Below are 23,885 nucleotides of genomic sequence, written 5' to 3'. Positions count from 1 at the left end.
AAGCAAAGATTTTTCTTTTCTTGACCAGAGTAAGCTTTACAAGTGTGGGCTACTTAAAAAAGATGCATGGTTAGGGAACACATTGTTGAGTTTAAGGTTCAAATGTGATAGCCTTATGAAAGCAAAAGAAGCTATTCATGGGCTTCTTTCTTGAAATGTCATCACTTGAAATTGATTCTGAGGGTTTCAAGGAGAAAGTTATTGTTCTTGTGGTTCTTTATTCTATCTATATGCCATATACAGTGTCTTCATTAAGCACAAAAAAGTTCTTGATAGGCCTACATCATATCTTGCAAACAACACACTAGTTTGCAAGAGATGACATATAGGACATGATGCAGCATGTTCCTTGGTTCTTGATGATATTTCTATGTGAAATGGTACCTCTTGGAATGCATTAATTTCAATGGTTGAGCAAGAAGCAACCTAAGGTGGCCACTTCGAGTTGTGAGGCTGAGTACAGGGCAGTCTTCACAACTACGGTTGAGTGTGTATGGCTCAGACGCCTTATGGCTGATTTGGGTGTTGGACAGGACACTGCCAACACTATCTACACTGACAGTCAGAGCGCATTGGCAGTTGCGAGGAACCCAGTTTTTCGTGCTCGCACAAAGCACATTGAGGTGCATTACCACTATGTCAGGGAGAGGCTCTCAGCAGGAGAGATCAGCTTGGCTTATGTGCCAACACATGACAACCTTGCAGATCTTTTCACAAAGGCATTGTCTCATGAGAAGCTTGAAGCTTTTCGCAAAGCTTTGGGCTTACTCCCCTTTGTGGACTGATCATGTCCTCAAGGCATGGCACTTCCCTTTACTCATGTGCTAGCTCTTGTTCACCGCATCACGTGAGGGGGGATTTGTTACCATATACATGTGGTAGTGATGTGTGTGAACACACTAGGACCGCCGGGGCATTTTTTCCCTCTTTAGGGTGTTTTTTTCCTCGAGCATTGTATATACGCCCATCACTCTAGGGCTATCTATCTCTCCATTGCACACTAAGTAACACACTCTCTATTGTGTGCCTTGAGCTTCCTTTGCCTTCTCCAAGCTGTGTGCGTTTCTCTGCAACCCTAATTCCAACAAGAAGAAGGAAACAAGCAGATTGACAGGGGAGCTACAGGTGGGGAGCCAATTGGATGTTGCGCGGGAGCTGTTAATGCAATGCTGCGGGAGAGGAGGAGCGAGGGAGGTTGAAGGCACTCTTGGGGCTAGGGGGAATCGAAGGGGAATTTACCAAGTAATGTTTTTTAAAAGAACACCCAGTGTATATTTGCACGATTACAAGCTTCTTTTAGATGTTAGAGGAAAGGGGAAACTAACGGAAGGCAAAAGGGTCTCAAAAGAGAGGGGGTAGTGATGCCTCGTGACTATTTGACACCCCCCTTGTCAGGTGGGATCTATGGTCCACCATCTTTGAATGATGTGGACGATCCATTTATTCTCAAGAACAAAAAGATTCCGGCCGATTGAGCCCCTGTGACTCGAACCCACCACCTACACCGTAGGAGGCCTTGACTCTCCCATTAAGCTATCGCGTGCCACTTGAAATGGAGGTGTGAACATAGAATCATATAGCAAAAATGACAGGGTCAGGATCAATGGTGTTCACTTGGAGATCACTTTGGGATGGACGGGGTCACACTGCAATCACTTTGGGATAGTCGGGGTCACATTGTAATCACTTGGTAATGGGTGGGGTCACAAGGCGTTCACATGTTGATTTCACACGGGGATCACTTGGCGGTCACTTGATGTTCACATCAAATTTACTTGGGCTTCACTTTAATCGTGATCATGTGTTGATCACTTGGGGATTAAACTGTCATCGAACGGTGCAAAATCGATTCCGCCGCCCCCAATCAATAGGGACATAGATCCCACCTGACAGAGGGGGTGTCAATTAGTCACGAGGGTAGTGACAGGCATGCCAGAACACCAAGAACGCGCAGGGATGATATGCGGTTGGTCGAGCAGGGAAAGACAAGGCCAGGAGAGGTTTTTATATTAAAGGCCTCTGCCTGCAGAACAACCATGCGACATTGCTGAGATGGCTGCCAGAAACGTCTCCATTTGAGTTTGGACTGACGAGAGTTTGATCCCCAGTGTTGTGCGACTCCTTTACTTCATCAACGCACTGGTGTGAGGAGGTAGAGAGGAGGAATCTACAAAAATTTCGGCCAATAGTGTGCAAATATGTGCCTCCGATTTGGTACCACTAAGACTAGGGTAAAGGGGCCAATAAAAAGCCGGGTCCCTGTTGAGGGACCCTGCTACCCCTAATTTTAAAATCACTTTGCACCAATTGAAGGACATGAAGACCCCGTTGGTAGAGTGGTTAGAGTGGAAATTTTTTTAAACTCCATCGTGGGATCTTGAGATCAAGCCTTGGTGGAAAAATGGCGCATTACTCCAGTCGGGATGTCTCGCTTCAAGCCCCCAATTTTGTTACACTGGAAATCTTTGGGAGTGTTGTGCGTGGTCTCTGCAATCCCGATTGCGCTCAGATCTCACCTTCACCTTACTCCTCCACGCTTAAAACAGTGCTAATGCTAATGGCGCTCTGCAATCTGTGACGGGGCTTAGGTGGCCTTAACTTGGCCCCTTTACCCCAGGTGTAACAATACCTAGGGTATATAGATTGATGAAAATGGTGAGGGTATTTTTGCAGGTTCCGAAGAGGTGCTCTTGAAAAGAGGAAATTGTCCTCTACCATACCCACGTGGAAGTTGTGCAACGATTGACAGTGTCATTGTTGTCGCGACTCACGAGCACCAAGGTTCCTCTCATTGTCGTCGCGACTCGCGAGCACCAGGTTCCTCTCTCTCTCTCTCTACGTCGCGACTCACGAGCACCAAGGTTCCTCTCATTGTCGTCGCGACTCGCGAGCACCAGGTTCCTCTCTCTCTCTCTCTCTCTCTCTCTCTACGTGGGCACTGCGCGCCCACGTAGAGAGAGAGAGAGAGAGAGAGAGAGAGATGGTTTGCTGGGCAAAGCCTCTGCTACCAGAGTTTTAACTTTTCTTATTACATACTTTTGCCCTATAGAGAATCAAGTAGTATCATTTCTCTGCAATGTAAAAGCTTCCATGACTGTACAACAAGCAATTCCTTCTCAACGATTGTCCGTGGGATGATCGATCACTTGGGTCCAATTAGAAAAAATACACTCCAATGTTCATTAATTAACTGATTGTATAGCAATGCAATGGATTCAATTGCTGGTTTTCCCATTCCACCCATGATGTTCTGTTAAAAGGTTTGGCTCTACATATGATCAAATTCATGAGTCAGTTAACTTCTTCAAAACACCAAAAACACCATGCACGCTCACATGCCCATCCCACATCAATGATTTTCCCATGCGATGATCGATCACTTGGGTCTACAAAGGACCTGACTCTTTAGGCGCTCACGTGCCCATCCCACATAATAAGAACTGCTCTAATAGTTCTTGCCAGCCAATAGGATATCCCAAGTGTCTGGCCACCACATGCGGATAAAGAATTTCGATAGGCCACAAAAGATGATGCGAGTCACAAACACCAAGAGGCAAGAGTTTGGATTTCCGAAATTGACCCTAAGGCCTGCTCTGCCATACCAAATATATCCAATGCCTTCATAATCTCTCCCACATCATCCTGGTTATTGCGGGGCATGAACAACGAGTCATCATCAGCATAGGCCTCCCCAATAAAGTCATTCCCATAGGGTAATTTCAACTTGTGAAGACGACCAAGCGAAGTCAAGTGATCCAAATGCAATAACAAAGGGTGAGTGGCAATGTCATACAACAAGGCGCTGAGTGGGCAACCTTGTCTGACAGAGCATCCAAGAGGCTAAGGTTCAGTCAGCTCACCATCTTGAAGGCCCAAAGTCGTACTGTGAGCATACAAGAAGTAAACAACACTAGCTAGCTTTGGACCAAATCGAAGGGCCCGCATTGTAGTGGCAATGAAATCCCATTGTACCGTATCAAAGGCCTTTTCAATGTCTACCTGCATTAAAAGTACATTCTTTTGGGTATATTTGGAATATTCCATACCAATCAATACAATAGCCAGATTGTTCAAAATTTAGCGACGAAGGATGAAGCCATACTGTGCCGAATGGGTACCCGCCATAAGAGGTTCCTTGATACGATTTACAATCATTCTGACCGAGATTTTATATATAACTGACATAAGAGTAATCGGCTGCTAATGTGAGAATTGCTCACAAAGCGCTTGTTTAGGCAACAACTTTAGCAGACCCCTCTTTCCAAGATATCGACAGGTTCTGTTTAGTCCACGCAGCATTTATCATGTAGAGTAAAGGATCTTTTAGAGGCTCCCAAAAGGAGATAAAAAAATTCCACAATGAGTCCATCTCAACCAGGCGAGCGCCATCATCCGAGAGCAAGCAATACTGACTACAATTCATTTTTTGTAAAATCCGCCTCCATGGCTAAAGCATCTTGAGGCCAGAGAATCAAACGCACCGTAAATAACAAAAGTTGGCGTGGATGAAGAACTTCAGCTGATATCGGAAGAGGAGCGGCAAAAATGGGAAACCAGGGCATGTTCAAGCTCACAGTTTAAGGTCGTCCAAGCGCCTGAGTGGAGCATAACCCTCTTAATGATTTGAGAAGCCCTTGAATGATGCAAGTGCTTAAAAAATTGTTTTGAGGCACATCCCTTATTCACAAGCGCTCGATGGCGAGCACGAGTCTGTCATTTGTCCAATTTTTGTTTATCATTATGTTGCAGACACACCCAGACCTGACAAAGAGCTGTCGATTCACTTTCAGACAACAAGCGTGTGTCAGCTAAGAGTTGGAGCTGTTGATACACCTGTTTGGCATTCTCAACATCACCACGTGATTGAAACATGTAACACTCCTCCGCCCCCCACCCACCGACCCACCCACACACACTCACACACACCACAACCCAAAACCCCCAAAACAGTGCCAAATGGCTAACAAGCCGTTGCAAATTGATTAGTTGATTGTTGGGCCCCTTCCTTGCTTTTGTCCCCCACAGCGACCCCACAATGCATTCTATACATTGAAGCTCGCGACCCCAGTGATGAAGGAGGCGTCCGTCTTATTAGAGTTACACCACCATTGCTTCGCCATTTTGTACGGCTAGTGATTGTCCCGGGTTGGCCACCCATCGCACATCATGTAGATTGCATGGACGGACACTTTTAGCACGTGTCCGGCCGGTCATTTTCTGAGCCTGTCTGGGTGCACACATTTTTAGCCATTTTTGGGCTTTTATGTTTTTTGCACTAGTTACACATTTTGGCCTACCTCAACCTAAGATTTTATAAATAGGATGCTCAGGGTCTTGTAGTCATTTAGATTGTGTATTGAGAGCATCATTTTGCAGAGCACTTGCGCTCTCTCTCTCTCTCTCTCTCTCTCTCTCTCTCTCTCTCTCTCTCTCTCTCTCTCTCTCTCTCTCTCTCTCGGGATAGTTTTCTACGATGTTAAAACTCTCTTCTTCTTCTTCTTCTTCTGTCTCTCTCGCTAGCGTTTTCGGCGCGCGTGGCTCATACTCTTTCCGGTGCTCACTCTCACATGGTATCAATTGCCAAGATACGGGGAATCTGCAACGATCCCTCCTGAGGCTAGCGCTAGCAGTTCTGCCGGTTTCCTTGCTACATCGCAGTTTGGTACTTGGGTTGTTGAAAATGGAGCCACCACTCACATGAATCCCCAACAGTCATGGTTTAGCTCTCTCAGGGAGACTCATGGGCAGACCATCACTATGGGTGACAACCATGAGATTCCAGTGTCTGGCACAGTCCAGATTACCCTCTTTCGTTCTACCTCGGACCCGAAGTTCAGTTCAGTGGAGGCGCTTTAGTTCCGGACATGGCCTTCAACCTCCTCTCTGTGTCGAGTTTGGACTCTCAGGGAGCTGACATACACTTTGGGAGTGGCACAGTCACCATTTCTGATTCTACGATAGGTACTATCCTTGCATGCGGTGAGCGCGATGGTTCTCTTTACCGCCTCACTGCTCTTCTGTCTAGGACTAGTGAGTCTTCTTCTCTATGGCATGCACGATTTGGACATTTATGTTATTAGCAGCTTCATCAGGCTGCTAGGATCTCTATGGTGGAGGGTTTACCAGTGATACGCTCCTCATCAGGCGTATGCGAGGCTTGCCAGATGGGCAAGCAATACAGGGTTGCCTTTCTGAAGCAGGAATCCAACAGAGCTTCGGCACCACTTGCACTGGTTCACATTGATCTATGTGGCCCGATGAGCACTCCATTTTTTGGCTCACAGTTTTTGCTTGGTGCTTGTGGATGATTTCAGGAGGTATAATTGGGCTTCGTTCTTAAAGCTCAAGTCGAAGGCTTTCAGTTTCGTTCAAAATTGGAAGACGATGGTTGAAAAGGAGAAGGACTTGCACGTCAAATGTATTCGCTCAGACAGAGGGGGTGAGTTCACCTCGAAGGACTTTGCACAGTGGTGCAAGTCAGAGGGCATCCAGTGCCAGCTGACTACTCCTTACACTCCTTCCCAGAACCGAGTTGTTGAGCGGAAGAATTGGACTATCATGGAGATGTCTCATGTGATGCTTGCGCATGCTTCTTTGCGCCGGGGTTATTGGGCAGAGGCGTGCAACACGGTGGTTTACATCCAGAACCGTTCTCCTACCCTTGCTTTGCAAGACATGACTCCTTATCAGGCTTACTACGGGCGCAAGCCCTCGGTCTCACACTTTCGAGTTTTTGGGTGTCAGGCCTTTGTCCATGTGCCAAAGGAGAAACGACAGAAGTTAGACTTCAAGGCGAAGAAGCTCATCTTCCTGGGCTATTCATGAGTCTGACGGATACCGGCTTTACGATCCTGACGCCAAGACCACCACAGTTAGCCGTGATGTGACTTTCATGGAGCTCTTCAACACACCTGCAGAGGGGGCAACATCCAAGCCTATACCTTCCCTACCTTCTCCTCATCCACCTCCTACACCTGATCCTACCCCTGTTCTTGTTCCTGTTCCCTCTACACCGCAGCCAGTTACTTCACCCGATCATGCCATGTCAGATTCCGATTCTAATATGAATGATGGTTCTCCTTCGGTGGAGGCGGTCCCACCTTGCAAGGAGAAGTTAGTTTCTGGTTGGCTCTACTCTACGGTTTCTTCCTCTGTAGTCACGAAGTTACTAGACTCGCTGGACCCTGGACAGCCTCGACGTTCTGCACGCCTCAAGGACAGGCAAGTTTACGATGGCGCAGAGTTCCTGAACTTTGCACTCATGTCTCAGATTTAGGCTTCACCAGTTGAGCCTTCCTCCGTGGAGGAAGCACTCCGCACGATTGCTGGAAGCGTGCCATAGAGACAAATATGGATGCTATCGAGCGGAATAAAACCTGGACTTTGGTTCCCATGCCCAACAAGCGGAAGGTGGTTTCTACGAAATGGATTATCAAGACAATGTACAAGGCCAATGGTTCCCTCGACAAACACAAGGCGAGACTTGTTGCTCGGGGTTTCACACTGCGACCAGGCGTGGACTTTGACAAGACCTTTGCTCCCACCACTCGCATGACTACCATACGCACAGTGTTTGTTCTCGCAGCCAACTTTGGTTGGCCTATCTTTCAGATGGATGTCAAAAGTGCGTTTCTGAATGGAGATTTGGATAAAGAAGTTCATGTGGAGCAACCTCCTGGGTTTCGTATACCAGGCAAGGAGGATTGGGTCTATCAGTTGTGGAAAGCATTGTATGTACTATGGACTGAAGCAGGCTGGACAACAGTGGTACCTCACACTTGATCAGTTTCTCGTGAAGTTGGGGTTACGACGTACCTCATCAGATTCCAAGTGTTATGTTGTCTTTGATGGCTCTTTGGTTGCGATAGTGATTGTCTATGTGGATGATCTCATTTTCACATGCTCATGGACCAGCAGGATCAAGTCGATTATGAAAGCTATCGAGATGCGTTTCGAGATGACCGATCTTGGGCTTCTTCACTATTTTCATGGATTCGAGATTTTTTAGACACCAGACTGCATCTTCTTTTCTCAACGGAAGTATGCAAAAGGCTATCTTGGGGAGATTCCAGATGGCAGGTTGCAGACCGATTGGCACTCCTCTTGAGCCCGGAGAGAATGTATCGCTTCACGATCCTTCCCCACGGATTGACTTGGAGCAGGACAAGAATTCTGTTGGCTGCCTCATATGGCTTACTTATTCCCGACCAGACATCTGTTACATAGTTTCTGTCCTCATTTCCTTCAACACCCAACCTCGTTAGCGACATTGGCAATGTGCCCAACGTACTTTGCAATCAGCGGCACCTTGGACCATGGTGTGTTCTATGGTCACTCCAAGGGTTGCACCTTACTTGGTTGGTGCGATTCAGATTGGGCACGAAATCTAGATACTCGGCGCTCTACTATAGGAGTAGTTTTCACACTCGGCTCTGGACCCATTTCATGGAGCAGTAAGCGGCAACCCACCATTGTGCTATTTTTTACAGAGGCGGCGTACAGAGCAGCTTTCTATGCTGTTTGTGAGGCCATATGGCTACGGAGATTACTAGGAGTTGTGTTTTCCCTAAACTACTACAACTCATCTATTGTGCAACAATCAGAGTTGCATTGCTATTGCCAAGAACCCTCGGACAAAGCACATTGAGGTGCAGTACCACTATGTTCGGGAGCGGGTTTTGGCTGGAGATCTTCATTTGGAGTATGTTCCTACAACGGACAATGCAGCAAACATCTTCACGAAGGCTGTACCTCAGCGGACTTTGGCTTCTCACCTTCGACTCCTCTGGGTTGTCTCAGCATCCAGTGCTGAGAGGGGGTGCTAAGAGTTACACCACCGTTGCTTCGCCATTTTGTACGGCTAGTGATCGTCCCGGGTTGGCCACCCATCGCACATCATGTAGATTGCATGGGCGAACACTTTTAGCATGTGTCCGGCCGGTCATTTTCTGAGCCTAGCTGGGTACACACATTTTTAGCCATTTTTGGGCTTTTATGTTTTTTGCGCCAATTACACATTTTGCCCTACCTCAACCTAAGATTCTATAAATAGAATGCTTAGGGTCTTGTAGTCATTCAGATTGTGTATTGAGAGCATCATTTGCAAAGCACTTGCGCTCTCTCTCTCTCTCTCTCTCTCTCTCTCCAGCGTTTTCGGCGCGTGTGGCTCACACTCTTTCCGCTGCTCACTCTCACACGTCTTTGTCCCATTGATGTGCTAAGTAGGTAGCTAGCTCCATTAGTGATTATGTTACAGTTCAAATAAGATTATGGTTTTTCCTCCTGGTTCGTCTAAAACTCAGGCTCTTTGAGTTAGTTTCAAATGGCTCTTAGTGTTCAGCCCTGAACATAATCTTTACTTTTGGACATGATGCTTATCAATGAAAGGAATCTTTTATCAATAATGTACTTGTCCATATAGGGTATATTGCTGTTCTTTAGTGGTCAATGTCGGCGTATGCATGCTGTCTAGGCCACTTTCTTAACAAAAATTGCTGAATGGGCCTGTTTTATCTGTTTTGCAGGCATAGCAAATTGAGGGTCGTGGTGTAGTAATGGCAGGCTCAGGAGTTTTTGCAGAGCTTTTGGACGGAGACACATTCAAATATTATGCCGATGGACAGTGGAAGAGATCCACATCTGGCAATTCCATGACAGTCATCAACCCTACCAGCCGCAGTACTTACTACAAACTCTCAGGTCCTCACTACTGTACATCTTTTTGAAGGATTCTCCAGTGTTTATTGATCCCAATTGAAGAAATTAGACTAAAAGTTGCAGAAGCAGCTAAAGCATAGAAACGTAAAACATATCATTCTTGAACATAAAGTTTTCTTTGTAAAAACTTGACAGAAGCTTTATAAATGCACATAATTCACTTGCCGATATAAAATAACTAGCATATTTTTCTGATATAGTGAATTGTTGCATAGATTGGTGCCAAGTAGTTCAATGCATCGGAGCTTCTCTATACATTAAAGCAGACTATGTGTGACCTGAAGTCTATCATAGAGGGTGTTAGTTTCAGTTTGTGAGCCTTTGCGCAATGATAGAGCTAGCTGACTTAACCTGTATATGAAGGAGTACGAGCGGAAGTGCGACGCGAGAGAGAGTGCGAGAAGAAGAGCACGGCGATATGGTGAACTCGCTCTACTGTAATGTGTAGAGCATAGTGAGTTCTTATTAGGTTTTTACAAAAGAATATGTGTACATACCTGGCGGCCCGCCCACTTACCTGGGCGACCACATTGGGCTTTATACCCCAACAACCTCCCACTTAAAGTCCAATGTGGTACTTTAAGTGTGAGAGAAGCTACTATACAAGCTAATATACAAGAGATGTAGAGAAGTGATGTACTACCCTACACCTATCTGCTTGCGAAAATGCGCAAAGCTCTCTGAGGGAAGTCCTTTTGTAAGTAGATCAGTAGGATTTTCTGTGGTGTGAACTTTGACAAGCTGAAGTTGCTTATCCTCGAGCATTTCCCTGATGAAATGATACTTCACATCCACATGCTTTGTCTTTGAGTGATAAACTGGATTGCGAGCCAATTGTATAGCACTTTGACTATCACAATATAACACAGGCATCTCTTCTTTGATTCCCAAATCTGTTACTAGTCGATTAAGCCAAATTGATTCTTTGCATGCCTCTGATGCTGCAACATATTCAGCCTCTGTAGTAGACTGAGTAACACAATCTTATAATCTAGAACGCCATGATACTGCTCCACCAGCCAAAGTAAAGACATACCTTGACGTAGACCTTCGGTTGTCTAAGTCACCTGCATAATCTGAGTCTGTAAAACCCTTTACACTTAGCTCCTCACTCCCATAGCATAAACACATACTCTTTGTAGCTTTCAGGTATCTCAATATTCCTTTCACTGCCTCCCAATGTTTCTTGCCTGGGTTTGACATGTATCGACTTACTACTCCCACTGCAAATGCAATGTTTGGGCGAGTAGCAATCATTGCATACATCAAACTACCCACTGCAGACGCATATGGAATCTTATCTATTTCAGCCTGTTCTTCCTCAGACATAGGACAATCTTGTTTGCTAAGTTTCACATATGGTGGCAATGGAACACTCAGTGCCTTTCCCTTCTCCATATTGAAACGTTGCAAAACCTTGTCAATATGCTCTGTTTGAGATAACCAAATCAACTTCTTTGATCTGTCTCTCTCAATGCGCATACCAAGTATATGACTTGCCTCACCCATGTCTTTCATGTCAAACGATTTTGCCATCTTTGACTTCAAAGCTGAAATTTCTTCCAAGTGCTTGTCAGCAATCAACATGTCATCCACATACAAAAGAAGGATCAGCCAACTACCATCCTTAGCCTTCTTTGTATATAGACAGTGATCGAACTCACTACGTTTGTAGCCTTGAGAAAGCATAAACTTGTGGAATTTATGGTACCATGCCCTCGGTGATTGTTTTAAGTCATAAAAACTCTTTAACAACTGGCATACCCAATCTTCCTTGCCTTTCTCAACAAACCCTTCTGGCTGCTGCATGTAAATTTCCACATCTAAATCACCATGCAAGAACGCTGTCTTGACATCCATTTGGTGCAACACCAAATCTAATATGGCAACCAATGCAAGAAAGCATCTCAATGTAGTCATCTTGACCACCGGAGAGAAGACTTCATCAAAGTCAATGCCTTGTTGTTGCTTAAAGCCCTTGGCAACAAGCCTTGCTTTGTACTTTGGCTGACTATCATGAGCGGTGATCTTATACCTGTAAACCCATTTACAAGGTAGAGCCTTTTTGCCCTATGGAAATTTAACTAGCTTCCATGTCTTGTTTTTATGCAGAGCTGTCATCTCTGACTGCATGGCCAATTGCCAATTCCCGGAGTCCTTCATTTGCACTGCTTCCTTGTAACATGAAGGCTCATTGCCATCAGTCAACATGACAGTTCATAGATGGAACAAACCTATCAGGAGGTCGCGTGACACGTCCAGATCTACGCACAATAGGTGGCTCAGGCTCAGCCACAACCTGTGGTTCCACTCTATCCTGTCCTTGATCCTCTTGAGCCCTGACATTTTGTCTTGCACGTGCAGGTCCATCTTCTTGGAAGACAACTCTTCTAATCTCCTCAACCCTCTCTGGTTTAGAATGATATTTGGATTCATTAAAGTGAACATCATTGCTGCGGACAACCTTTCTGGATTCGGGATCCCAAAGTCTGTACCCCATCTCACCAGAATTACCATAGCCTAGAAAGATGCACTTTCTACTCTTTGGCTCAAGTTTGTTCCTAAATTCCTTTGGAACGTGAGTATATGCCTCACAGCCAAAGACTCTGAGATGCTTGTATGAGGGCATTTTGCCTGACCATACCATCTCTGGCACTGAATCCTTCTGCAAAACCTTGCTAGGAGATCTATTTACAAGATGAACAGCTGTTGATACAGCTTCAGCCCAAAACCCATTTGGCAGCTGTGCATTAGACAACATACTTCTGACCTTCTCTTGTATGGTCCTATTCATCCTCTCAGCAACACCATTTTGAGGAGGATTGTAAGGAGCAGTAAGTTCACGTTTTATACCTTTTGACTCACAAAAGTCTTGAAAGGCCTTTGAAACATACTCTCCACCAATGTCAGTGCGTAAGCATTTAAGCTTCTTGCCACTCTGATTCTCCACAAGTGTCACAAACGTTTTGAAAACACTAAACGCTTCATCCTTGTGCTTGAGAAAGTAAACCCATACTTTCCTCGAGTAATCATCTATAAATGTCATAAAGTAAGAAGCTCCCCCTAGAGATAGGTTAGGCATAGGTCCACACAAATCACTATGAACAAGTGTCAACTGTGTATCTCTTCTACTGCTTCTATGCTTATGTGGCTACTGTGTTTGCTTACCATACAGACAATGTTCACAGAATTCAAAATCATTAAATGAAAAGCCAGGCAAATAACCAGAACAAGACAAGATTTCCATTCCCTTCTTGGACATATGTCCTAACCGGCTATGCCACAAAGAAACGTTCGGCTGCTCGGTTACATTGATTACATTTTTAGAGACATTTGATACATAAATCATGTAAAGTCCTCCAGACTTTACTCCATGTGCTACTGTCATAGAACCCTTGGATATCTTCGACATGTTCTGTCCAAAAGTGGTGGCGTAGCCAGCATCATCAAGTAAACCTGTGCTGATCAAGCTCTTTGTAATTGCGGGAACATGTCTCACATTCTTCAGCGTGAAAGAAGAGCCATTCTGAAACTTCAATTGAACATCTCTAACACCTAAGATCTCACATGTCTGCCCATTGCCTAGCCGAACATGATCTTTAGTGGTCACATAAGAGGTAAACCACTCCTTGTTTGGAGACACATGAAGTGATGCCCCTGAGTCTATAATCCAGTCACTCAGTGCATTTCCATCAGATGCTGTAAGAAGAGCTGAGTCCATTGTATTCTTCAAGAAGTAGATGTCTCCTGACACTGACTGTCATCCTCTGCAACAGTGTTTGTCACATTTATTTCTTGAATCTTCACTAAGGACTTGTTCTTCTCACCATGGTCTTCAGCTTTCTCTTTGTCTTTTTCTGCTTTCCATTCTCTGCAGTCTCTTTTCATGTGACCCTTCTTGCCACAATGGTAGCATTCTATGTCACTCTTGCCTTTAGCACTGCGGGACTTGCTACGAGACTGATTCCTCTTTCCACCTTTGTACTTTTCTTTGGTCCTTCCCCTGACAACTAAGGCTGTTCCTTTGCCTTTGTCCATTGTCTTTCTATTGGTTTCTTCAGTAAGCAGACTTCCTTCTACACCTGCTATGTTCAAACCATCTGGAGGTGCAGAATTACTCAAAGCTGTGCGAAAAGTGTCCCAACTTTCCGGCAATGTGATCAACAGGAACATAGCTCTAAAAGGTTCATCAAACTTGACACCTTGAGCTGACAACTGACTATAGATTGTGTTGAATTCATTCAGATGATTGGACATAGGTGTCCCTTCTTTCATCTTCAAGTCAACAAGCTTCTTAAGCCGGTATACCTGTGAAGCTGCACTCTGCTTCTCATAAAGATTACTCAGCTTTAACTATGCTTGATAAGCCGACATCTCGTCTGCTACATTGAAGTAAACGCTTTTTGCCAAAGTCAGCATAATGGTAGAAAGTGCCAATTCATCCATTTCGCTCCGTTCATCTTTGTCCATATCTTCTGGTTTTATCCCTTTGAGCTTTATAGGTTTTATCTGCTTCTTTTGTACCAACACGTGCCAAATCTGCTTCTTCCACAATGGGAAATTGGTTCCATCCAGCTTCTTGATATTGTAAAGAGCAGTGTCCTATGATCCAGCCATAGCTACTCTTCACAGTAGTTTACTTTCCTGGGAAAAATTCGGCAGAGTTTCCCCTGTAAACTGACCTCTGAACCAATATCAACCTGTCAAATGAACCAAGAAAGCTTCAGATTCTGCAGAAATTTTGGCAGTCTCCTTTGTAAAATGGCTTTGGTGTACTAAAAACAGACCAAAAAACAGCTCAAAAAAAACCATTGTCTCTCTAACACTGTAAGCTGTGGGTAAACCTGTCCTGCACCTGTACTGTCTCTGACTATCCTGTCACTGTCCTGTAAGCATAGACTGCGACAATGCCTCAACGGCAGTAAAGCAAAGATGCAATCCCAACTGTCTAACTCACAGTCAATACATCCTAGCTGCCTATCTAAGGGTGCTCGAGGGATCGCTCCAAGACCTGTATCACCGAAAGGATCTCAACATTTGAGAATCCCCCAGCTCAATAAAACCTCACTCGACCCTCAACAAAGGCTGCAGTAAATCTGACAGTACATAGACTTCCCACAAAGTCATACATCCACAAATTTCCCACTATATGCTGTAACCGCTGCGGCGGTTGTTTGCTGCGTGACTCACAGCCAGCAAACCCTCAACAGACATACATCATCTCTGACAATACATCCCATGTGGAAGTACCTGCAATGTCAGGATGAAATGTGGAATATCAAGCAGCAAACACAAGCTACCTGATGAACTAGTGGATGTCGCCTACAGTCTGTGTGTAGATGTGCCCGTGTCGTATGTGACACGCCTCCAAGAACTGTGAGCCGTCCTTCGATGTGTAGATAGCCACAAATCAACACTCTAGGAGTGTCGATATCCTCAGCACCTGCAGTCGTAGGCCGAAAACCCCAAAGTTGCAGAGTCGGATCTGCACCCGCTGAGACCACGTAGTCGAAAATGGCCTGCGCAGAACTTTGTCGAAGCCGAACGGTGACCGAGATGACCTCAGAATGAAATTCTGAGCACACCGTGTCCTACGGGCTTACCCACAAGATTTGGGGCCGTATCTTTGCCTGTCGAATTTCACTCCAATTTGAGCTGGTGACTCTAGCCTCCTGCAGTGCTGCCCCGAGCCTCGATCTGAGCTCTGATACCAGTTGAAGGAGTACGAGCGGAAGTGCGACGCGAGGGAGAGTGCGAGAAGAAGAGCACGGCGATATGGTGAACTCGCTCTACTGTAATGTGTAGAGCATAGTGAGTTCTTATTAGGTTTTTACAAAAGAATATGTGTACATACCTGGCGGCCCGCCCACTTACCTGGGCGACCACATTGGGCTTTATACCCCAACAGTATAGATGTGTAAAGAAAAAACTTGAAGAAGAAAGATTTCTAATGTTTGCTTATTTTGTTCGTTATAACTTTTTGGTCTTCAGCATAGTTCTTAAAACTCCGTTTTTTGGGGAATTAAAACATTTCTGTGGGTTTTTGAGGCCCACAACCAATGTCTGGCCAATTGATTTCTGATCTTATAATAATATTGGCTGGGTTTTTTGACTTCATCCCGAAGCAGTGAATGAAAATGCTGCGCAAGTTTCAAGTGACTGAAAATTAATCTTTCCCCCTTCACTGATGTGCCCGAGCAAGTAGCTTTTCAGTGCTCTTGCTCCCTGTATAATGCTTCTTTTAGTGTGAGGCATCATTATGACCGAGTTTGTCTTACATCTCTAGAACCTTGATAGAAACTCATTAGTATTGATGTATGCTGATGCATGTGTATTTAGCTGCAATCTTGTCTGATTTGTTGCTGAAAAACATCACTCCTCCATCCACTACTGGCTGAAAAACGCGGGCAAAGCTGGAGCTATTGATTAAGCTTTACTCAAAGTGTTATTACCATAATGGTGATTGTTAGAGGTCGATTAGACCACATCTTCTACAGTTTATTCCAGTTTTAATGATATAGTACTCCTGTTGGATTCCTATTGGCATTCATCTATGTATGTCTGTTGTTTTCTCTCTCTCTTCCATCTCTCACAGCTAGAGGCCTCGTGCCTTCCTGGATCACCTCTCAAACACAAATCCCCCGATACCAGGTGGTCCACGGCTCTGAAGGTGCATTGCAGGTGAGCAACGAACATTCTCAGTGGGTGAACATGAGGCGGGGAGAGGTGACGAGGCACCTGCAAGTGGCGTGTGGGAAGTTGTAACTATGGTAGGAGTGATGACGAGACTGTAGGGGTAGAGGTGCGTGTGAGGGAGAGGCCGCAGAGGTAACCGGAAGAGTAGTCTCCCATAGACACAATACGTGGGGGGAGCAAACCGGTAATGGAAAAATTGATCACCGGCACAATAGAACTGGGGGTGGATGTAGAATGAGGGCGTCATGGAATGTCACTCTCATCTGGCTCTCTAAGTACGACAAGGGTGAAGAGACTCCGCCATGTCCTTCACTACTTTGGCCCTTTTCTTTTTCTTTGGCTGATGTGCAACACTTCCACTTTCAAGAAACTTTCTTTGTGTCTTTGAAGTGGGCCATTGGGATCCCTCATCCACCTTCGCAGGGCTAACATGGATATTGATGACCCTGACCAACATTGGGGTTGCAAAGCATTGGAAGCTTACTTTAGTGGACTGCTTGTGCTCTAAATCTCTTTGCCCTTAGCTGCAGTGTCGTGTATAGTAACTAGAAAATAATATTTGAAAATCTGCCAAAAGCGCTTTGTTCCTCTAGTAGTGGGGATGATCGGGCTGAAACCAACGGGTCTCGGGGACGTGAAGGGTCCCGGGGACGAGGATGTGGCAAGCAGGGGACGACAGATGGGCCACGGGACGCGTGTTAAAAAAACTTGTTCTATACTTGACAACACTAAGAGCACAAGATTGCAAAGAAAAAGTGGGTTTTGCACTCATAAATACCAAAAGATGACACGCGGTAAGAACGCGGCGAGCATGCGCCGCACATGTTGACGTGATGATCAATCATCATACTTAGAGGGAAGAAATTAATGATGTACAAGTGAAGAGTGGATTAGTAGAGTCTAGTGGGCAACATTGACATACAGCTCAAGACTCTGAAAGCCCTAGAAAAAAGGTGTGCGGTCCCTTGCTCGCATCCCCCTGCATGTCTTGGGACGTGTCCCCTCTGTGTCGCGTCCCCCGTTCCGCCCCTGCCAAAAAGGGCCACGTCCCCGGGTCCCCTTTTTCTATGGTTGAAACAAGTCCTGGCATGCCTGGATTATAGCTTCCTTGGAGAGGTGAGAGTATGTTTGTGTAGCCAAATTCAAAGATGGAAAGCTTGTCATCCCTATAGCATGTTCGTGTAGTCGGATTCAGCGATGGAAAGCTTGTCATCCCTATCGCATGACCAATTTGTGTAGCAGTAATTGTGTGGCCTCTTACCTTTGGAAAAACATTCAAAAGCTCATGTACCATATCTACAGGTACATCATTTAGTAAGGCAGCATCAACGAACGCCTCTAAGCCCGGTTTTTGTAGCTGATCTTATGAGAGGACATCGCGAAGACATAGACTAGGGAGATGCAAGTGAAAATTTAGTGAGAACTTCGTGTGGCTTTTTGGTTTTTGTAGGCTTGATAATCTCATGGGACATTTACTGAGGATTCCCCTTCTTTTTGCCTTTGGAAGCTTCTTCGTTGACACTGGAGCTACCTATCCCGAATTCGAATCCGAATTTGAATCTTAAACCTCGTGTGGAGATGCCCTGTAACTTTCGTCACTTGGGGCACTAGAGGTCATCTCTGTAACTCCATGGCTGCTCTTATCAGACTCCTCTTCATCTCCAGGACTAATTTCTTTTCAGCAAGTGAAGGTCTCTTCCGCAAGGCCTCCCTACGCGATTGCTTCTTGCCTCTAGCCATGGAGATTCACTGTGCAAGAGATATTAGCGCTCTTGTCCTGATCAATTACTCAGATGTTGACAGTACCACAAAAGCATACATGCGTAGAATTATTGCTCTTATCCTGATCAATCACTCAGATGCTGATAGTACCACACAAGCATGCATGTATCATCGAGAATCACTGCGTTAATACCTAGTGACAATCAAAACGGAATGTTTTACGAAAAGCATCAAATGGGTGCAAAGTTTGCTCTACGCTCCAATGTAAAAGCTACAATTTTCAAATTCTTTCACGACGATTGGTCGCAACGCAGGTAGGATAGGTGCGAAGAGAAGGCCAAGTAGCAGAGTGGCGGGTCGGAGCGAGGGGTTAGATAGGGACGAACGAAACAGGTAAGGGTAGATAGGGTAGGGGGGGGTAGATAGTGGTGAGGAGTAAGGTGGATATGGGCGAGGGGTTTAGGGTGGGCAGGGGTGAGGAGTAGGATAGAAAGTGGAGAGGGGAGGGTGGTTAGGGTGAGGGAAATTAGGTAGATAGGGGTGAGGGGAAGGGTAGACTATACTGTGGTGTGCAAACTTAAGCAAGAAAATGGAATTTTAGTCACTTGAGATATCATACTTGAGCAAGAAAAATGGAATTTTAATCATGAAAGGTGAGGATGGTTGTATGTAGGGAGAATAAAAGGCTAGGATGAGACAACATGAAAGGTGTAAGTTTGTGCAATTTGCAGAAGTTAGAGAATGAATCTCGAGGTTCGAGAAAGATTGCACATGAAAAGCTGAAGGTGAACTACTAAAAAGAGCTCAAAAAAACCAATGTACATTAACGCTAGAGCAATGGAAATAAGAACATTAACTGTAGAAAATGAATTCATAGTATCAACAAGATCATGGGAATACAAGAACTTAGAAATGATAACATAGTGGTTATAGATTGATAGGAGAAGACTTGGGGACCATAGAGGAAGAGAGACACATGGATTAGTTGGCGGAAGAATAGAGTGAAATGGGTAGACTTTGGTGGATGCTGTAGTTTTAAAGTTTTGTATGGAAGGTAATAGCCTGGCATATTTTTCAAGTTGTGTGATAATAACACTTTACTCTGGATTCATTTACAAGCGGTAGAGGAACACCATCCAGGGTGGTTAATTGCATCGTTCCTTGGGGTAACATCTCCTGCACTCTGTATGGCCCTCGCCAGGCGGGGACTAGGTTCTTTGATTTTTTCTGGTAACGAGATTAATAGAGCAGTGTCAAGAAGCCTTGCATCATTATTGGCCTACGATGTTGACAATCATGCTAAGCGTTGCGACTAAGTTGCTGTTACGGGCTTGGACACTCCAAGCGAAAAATCAATAGCAACACACAAATAGAAACTGCAAAATCATTGAACTTGACGAGCAAGAGAGAGAGAAAGAGAGTCGACACGGCATGTCAGAGTTCTGCGCCTAGATGCACTGGCCCCAAAGACTGGTGCCCCCTTCATATATTTCTTCTTCTTGAGTTTTCAATAGTACAACTCCCAAGGCTCCTCTGCTCTCAGACTCTGTGTCCAGATTCTCTGCAGAGTTAAGAGGCCCAAGGACCCTTATAAACAATAAAGGGGTTGCCTAAAAGCAAAGTCCCAAAAGCACTAGACCCAAAAAGCTTCTACTCTTAAAAGCTGGCACCCAAAACAGCCAGTGCATATTGCGGAAATATGTACAGCCTGCCACGTGGCACAGCCAACGCAAAACGCGAAACTTCTGTATAGTCCTGGCACGTCAACATCCCACATTATCATCCACGTGTTTTACAAAAATCACAGTCAACCTTCACACCTTTAAGTTCTAGGGTTGAAGGCCCCTCAGCCGGTGCTCCATAAGTTGGGTGGTAACTAGGATTTAAAAATCCATTATTCTCTTCAATTTTAGGCCCCTCGACCATTCTTTCAAGGTTCAGACTTTCTTTGTTCTTTGGGTTCAGTTTGTCCTCTTGGCCATTTCTTTCCAGCAGGGCACGCCACGTCATCACTTGGTGACATCCCCCCTTCTTGAAAGAATTGTAATTTCCCTCGATTACGCTTGCAAAACAACCATAGGAGAGAAACTTTCTTCACTAGACATTGACTCTATGTACCATCCAACAAACTCTACCAGTCCAGCACATGTACAAAGACATGAATCACTCATCAATCACATTTCTGTCGAGGTCTTAGATACAAATCATGATGATTGTAACCCATTTAGCAAGACCGTGTTGATCTTTCCACGGATGTCTTGATCTACTAAATCTTGTTACTATCAGATTCATATCTTCTATTTTCACGTTTCAATCAAGCAAACCATGCCCATGACCTTCCCCATAAAACACTACAGTTACATAGCATGCAGTTCAAAAAATCACAGACTTAGTTCACATTGTGACACTATATTTCACTCATTGAATCTAGCCATCTTGTTCCATCCAGAACTCTTGCTGCACCTAGATCACTGCACAACCATCTCATCCTTCAAAAACTCTTGATGCACTTACAATAATATCTAGTCGTCTCATCGAGATAGACATCTTGATGCACTAGAATCTCGTTCAAGTTCACATTCAATTCTCATTCACTTAGCCATCACATTCAGATCTCACTGATCTCTAATAGATGTCTAGATGCACTTAGTTCAAATCATTCATCAGACAAAATGCTGCAGACATTTCATCTCCTCTACATGCCTCTTAACAATATGCACATGAAAGAGCACATGTTTTCAATTCAATTAAGGAAATTTTCAATTCAGTGCACATTTGTTCTTAAAGAAATATCACAAAATACTGTCGGTCCATCAGTATCCCTAAAATCTCAAAGAGAAATTAGTGACTTTATTTAATCTAGGCAATCTGTGACAAAGGAGTGGAGTGGCTCCCCCCTTGTGCAGTCAGCACCGCACTTGATTCAAGCTGTTGATTCATCAGTAACTTTTGGCATAGACATTGTTAATGACCCAAAAGCTTCAAGCTACAGCTCTCTCTGAAGAGAATTTGTGATGTTCTCCTCCTCCATCCGCTTTGCATCGAGGGCCAGAAAGTACCCTTGATCAAATTATGGAGTGGACCTAGCTTACCTTTTTGTGTCTTTTCTTGTGCATTGTGATCTATTGGTAGCCTTGCTGACCTCTCTTGTCCCCTGCACCTCAATCTTGATCTTTGGAACTCTCTGATCTACCAGCTGATTACCTTTATGTTCTTTTCTTGTACCATGGGAGCTGTTGGTCGCCTCGCTTGCCTCCCCTGTCCGGTGGCACTTAATCTCAATCGTCCGAAACCATCCATTGATTCCCCTACTTCGTTAGAACCTCAGATGCGCTATCATTTGATGCCCTTGCTTCTCCGGAATCCTCTGATGAACTTGCATTTGGTTCCCTAGGTTCGTCGGAACCCTCGAATGTACTATCATCTGATTCCATTTCTTCTTTGGAATCCTTTGATGAACTTTCATCCGGTCTCCCTGATTCATTCTCCTCACTAGAAGACTCTTGCCCTGTAGAGGTGGACACTAGCCTGTCCGTAGGATAAGTCAATGAGCCGGCATGCATGCCAAAACCTTGCTTAGCATGTCCCATAAGTCTCTTGAGTCTTAATATACTCAGACTGCTATTGTAGACAATATTGTCAAATCTCTTTTGGCAAACCACAACAAAACCGCTCAATTCGGTCCCTCAAAGGGATCCTTGAAAACGAGAACACTGGCAAAAAGGTATCCCAAAACCTCTGGCAGTAGTCATCCAATGTGTCTTTCTTAGTCATTCTTAGATGATGCCAGGCCATGATGACATCTTCATATTCTTTCAATATCCAAGTTGACGTGAAAATCTCTGTGCATTTCACCCACGTCGTAGGTGATTCTTTGCGTAACAATCCTTTCAAGTAAGATGCCGCTCTTTGCACCTTGGAGCATTCCGAGAAGCGACCTCCCGAGAAGGTTGCGTCAAACTGCTGTATAAACTCAAGGGCTCGATGGGCATCGTGATAGCTTGAAAACGTGTCAAGTCAAACCTGACGGCCTGAACCCTTTCCTTGAACTCCTTGGTCTTCTTGCTCATCTATTCATTGTTAAAAGAGGACGAGCTCTGCTCCTCTGAACTGCTAGATGGCCTGCCATGCATTGTAGACTTTTCTACAAATCTGCTTTTCTTGCTTTTTCTCCGCTTTTTCCGCCTTTTCTCATCCTCACTAGAACAAGAGGACGACGAACTGTCGGAACTCTCTTAAGACGAAGAAAAATCTGGGTCATCCTCGAAACGAATACGCTTCTTGAATATGCTTGCCACCTCGAAAGTCGACTTCTGGCCCAAATAACCGGGGAAATTAGCCAATTCTTCTTCTTCTGAGAGTGCCTCAAGCCTTTCGCTAATTGGCTCATCTTCTTTTCAAGAGCTCTATCTAGCTCTTCCTGTGAGTACAATTTTCACTTTTTTGTACTCGGCTTTTCTTTCGGCTTCCTTCTCGACTTGAGAGGAGAATCAATGGCCGCTCACCATCTCGAGTGAATCACATCAATTGGGTAATTCATCAGATACTTCACATATTTCAGGTTCTGGGAGTACATCAATTGTTTTTTTTCCAACACACCAGAGGGCCCACAATGGGAGGTGCTTATCCCTTCCAAATATTAGCCATGCTACATGGTCCGGCAAGGGCCACGTACCATCGGGCAAAAGCTACGCGTAGGCATCACCATGGCCACCTAATTGATGCACCACATGCTGGGAACGACGGAGAGAACTCGTCGCAACCAGCTAGAAACCTCCTCCTTAGGTGACCCACCCCAGGAGGAGGATGCACTCGAGTGTTTAAGGGCAAGATCCCTAGCAACGTGAACACCAGGTGAGCACAAGGTGTCCCTCTAGAGTGTGACCCAACGGGGGATTTGAACCCACAACGCGTAGGTTGAGAGGCCAAAGCCTTACCGTTAGACCAACCCTTTGGGGACCTTCATCAATCTTTTTACACACGTGTCAACCTGCAATTGATGTTCATACTCAGGTTTTGCAAACTGCCCGGTTGGAAATTTGCCCAAATCTTCGCTGGTTACTTCAGTTCCCACGCCAGGATTCAACTTTTCTTGCTCTCCCCGCAGAGGAGTGTGGTCTTTGTCAGATTTTCTACGAGAACCCATGTGTGTTGCAGAAAGGATTGGATCCTCCGTAGAGGAAGAATCTTTCTGAGTTGTGATACCACTGTTACAGGTTTGGACACTCCAAGCGAGAAATCAATAGCAACACATGCACAAAAACTACAAAATCATTGAACTTGACGAGACAGTGGAGTTCCGCGCCCAAACGCACTGGCCCCTTTTGGTAATTCTTTATTCTTGAGTTGCAACAGTACAACTCTCTAGAGTCTTCTGCTCTCAGACTCTGCGTTCAGATGCTCTGCAGAGTTAGAGGCCAAGGGTCCTTATAAATAGTACAAAGGTTGCCTAAAACTAGAGCCCCAAAAGCACTAAACACCAAAAGCTTTCGCTCTCAAAAGTTGGCGTAAAAACTGCCAGCACAAAACGTGGAACTTCCATACAGTCATGCCACGTCAGCATCCGTACAATTTTGCCACGCCATCATCCAACGCATTTTACGAAAATCGCCACTCAGCCCTCACACCTTTGTGTTTTAGGATTTCAGGCGCCTCGGTCGGTGCTCCATACATTAGGTGAGAACTAGGATTTAAAAATCCTTTGTTTTCTTCAAGTTCAGGCCCCTCGGCCATTCTTTCGAGTTTCAGAC

General features: G+C 45.0%; 1 protein-coding gene across 1 annotated transcript in view; it reads left to right on the top strand.

Moving 5' to 3' along the window:
• Nucleotides 1–2,841: 2,841 nt before the first annotated feature.
• LOC147462628 (NADP-dependent glyceraldehyde-3-phosphate dehydrogenase-like) overlaps nt 2,842–23,885 on the top strand; it is a 61,544-nt gene continuing 40,500 nt past the window's right edge. The window contains exons 1-2 of the mRNA XM_086526862.1: nt 2,842–2,897; nt 9,525–9,699. Coding sequence (XP_086382988.1) covers nt 9,555–9,699 — 145 coding nt within the window. The 5' untranslated portion in view covers nt 2,842–2,897; nt 9,525–9,554. The remainder of the gene's footprint in view (nt 2,898–9,524; nt 9,700–23,885) is intronic.

The sequence above is a fragment of the Adiantum capillus-veneris genome, chromosome 2, assembly GCF_014529385.1.
Source record: "Adiantum capillus-veneris isolate H3 chromosome 2, ASM1452938v2, whole genome shotgun sequence".
Taxonomy (NCBI): Eukaryota; Viridiplantae; Streptophyta; class Polypodiopsida; order Polypodiales; family Pteridaceae; genus Adiantum; species Adiantum capillus-veneris.
The sequence above is the reverse complement of the archived record's forward strand: the minus strand, read 5'-3'. Positions and strand labels throughout refer to the sequence as shown.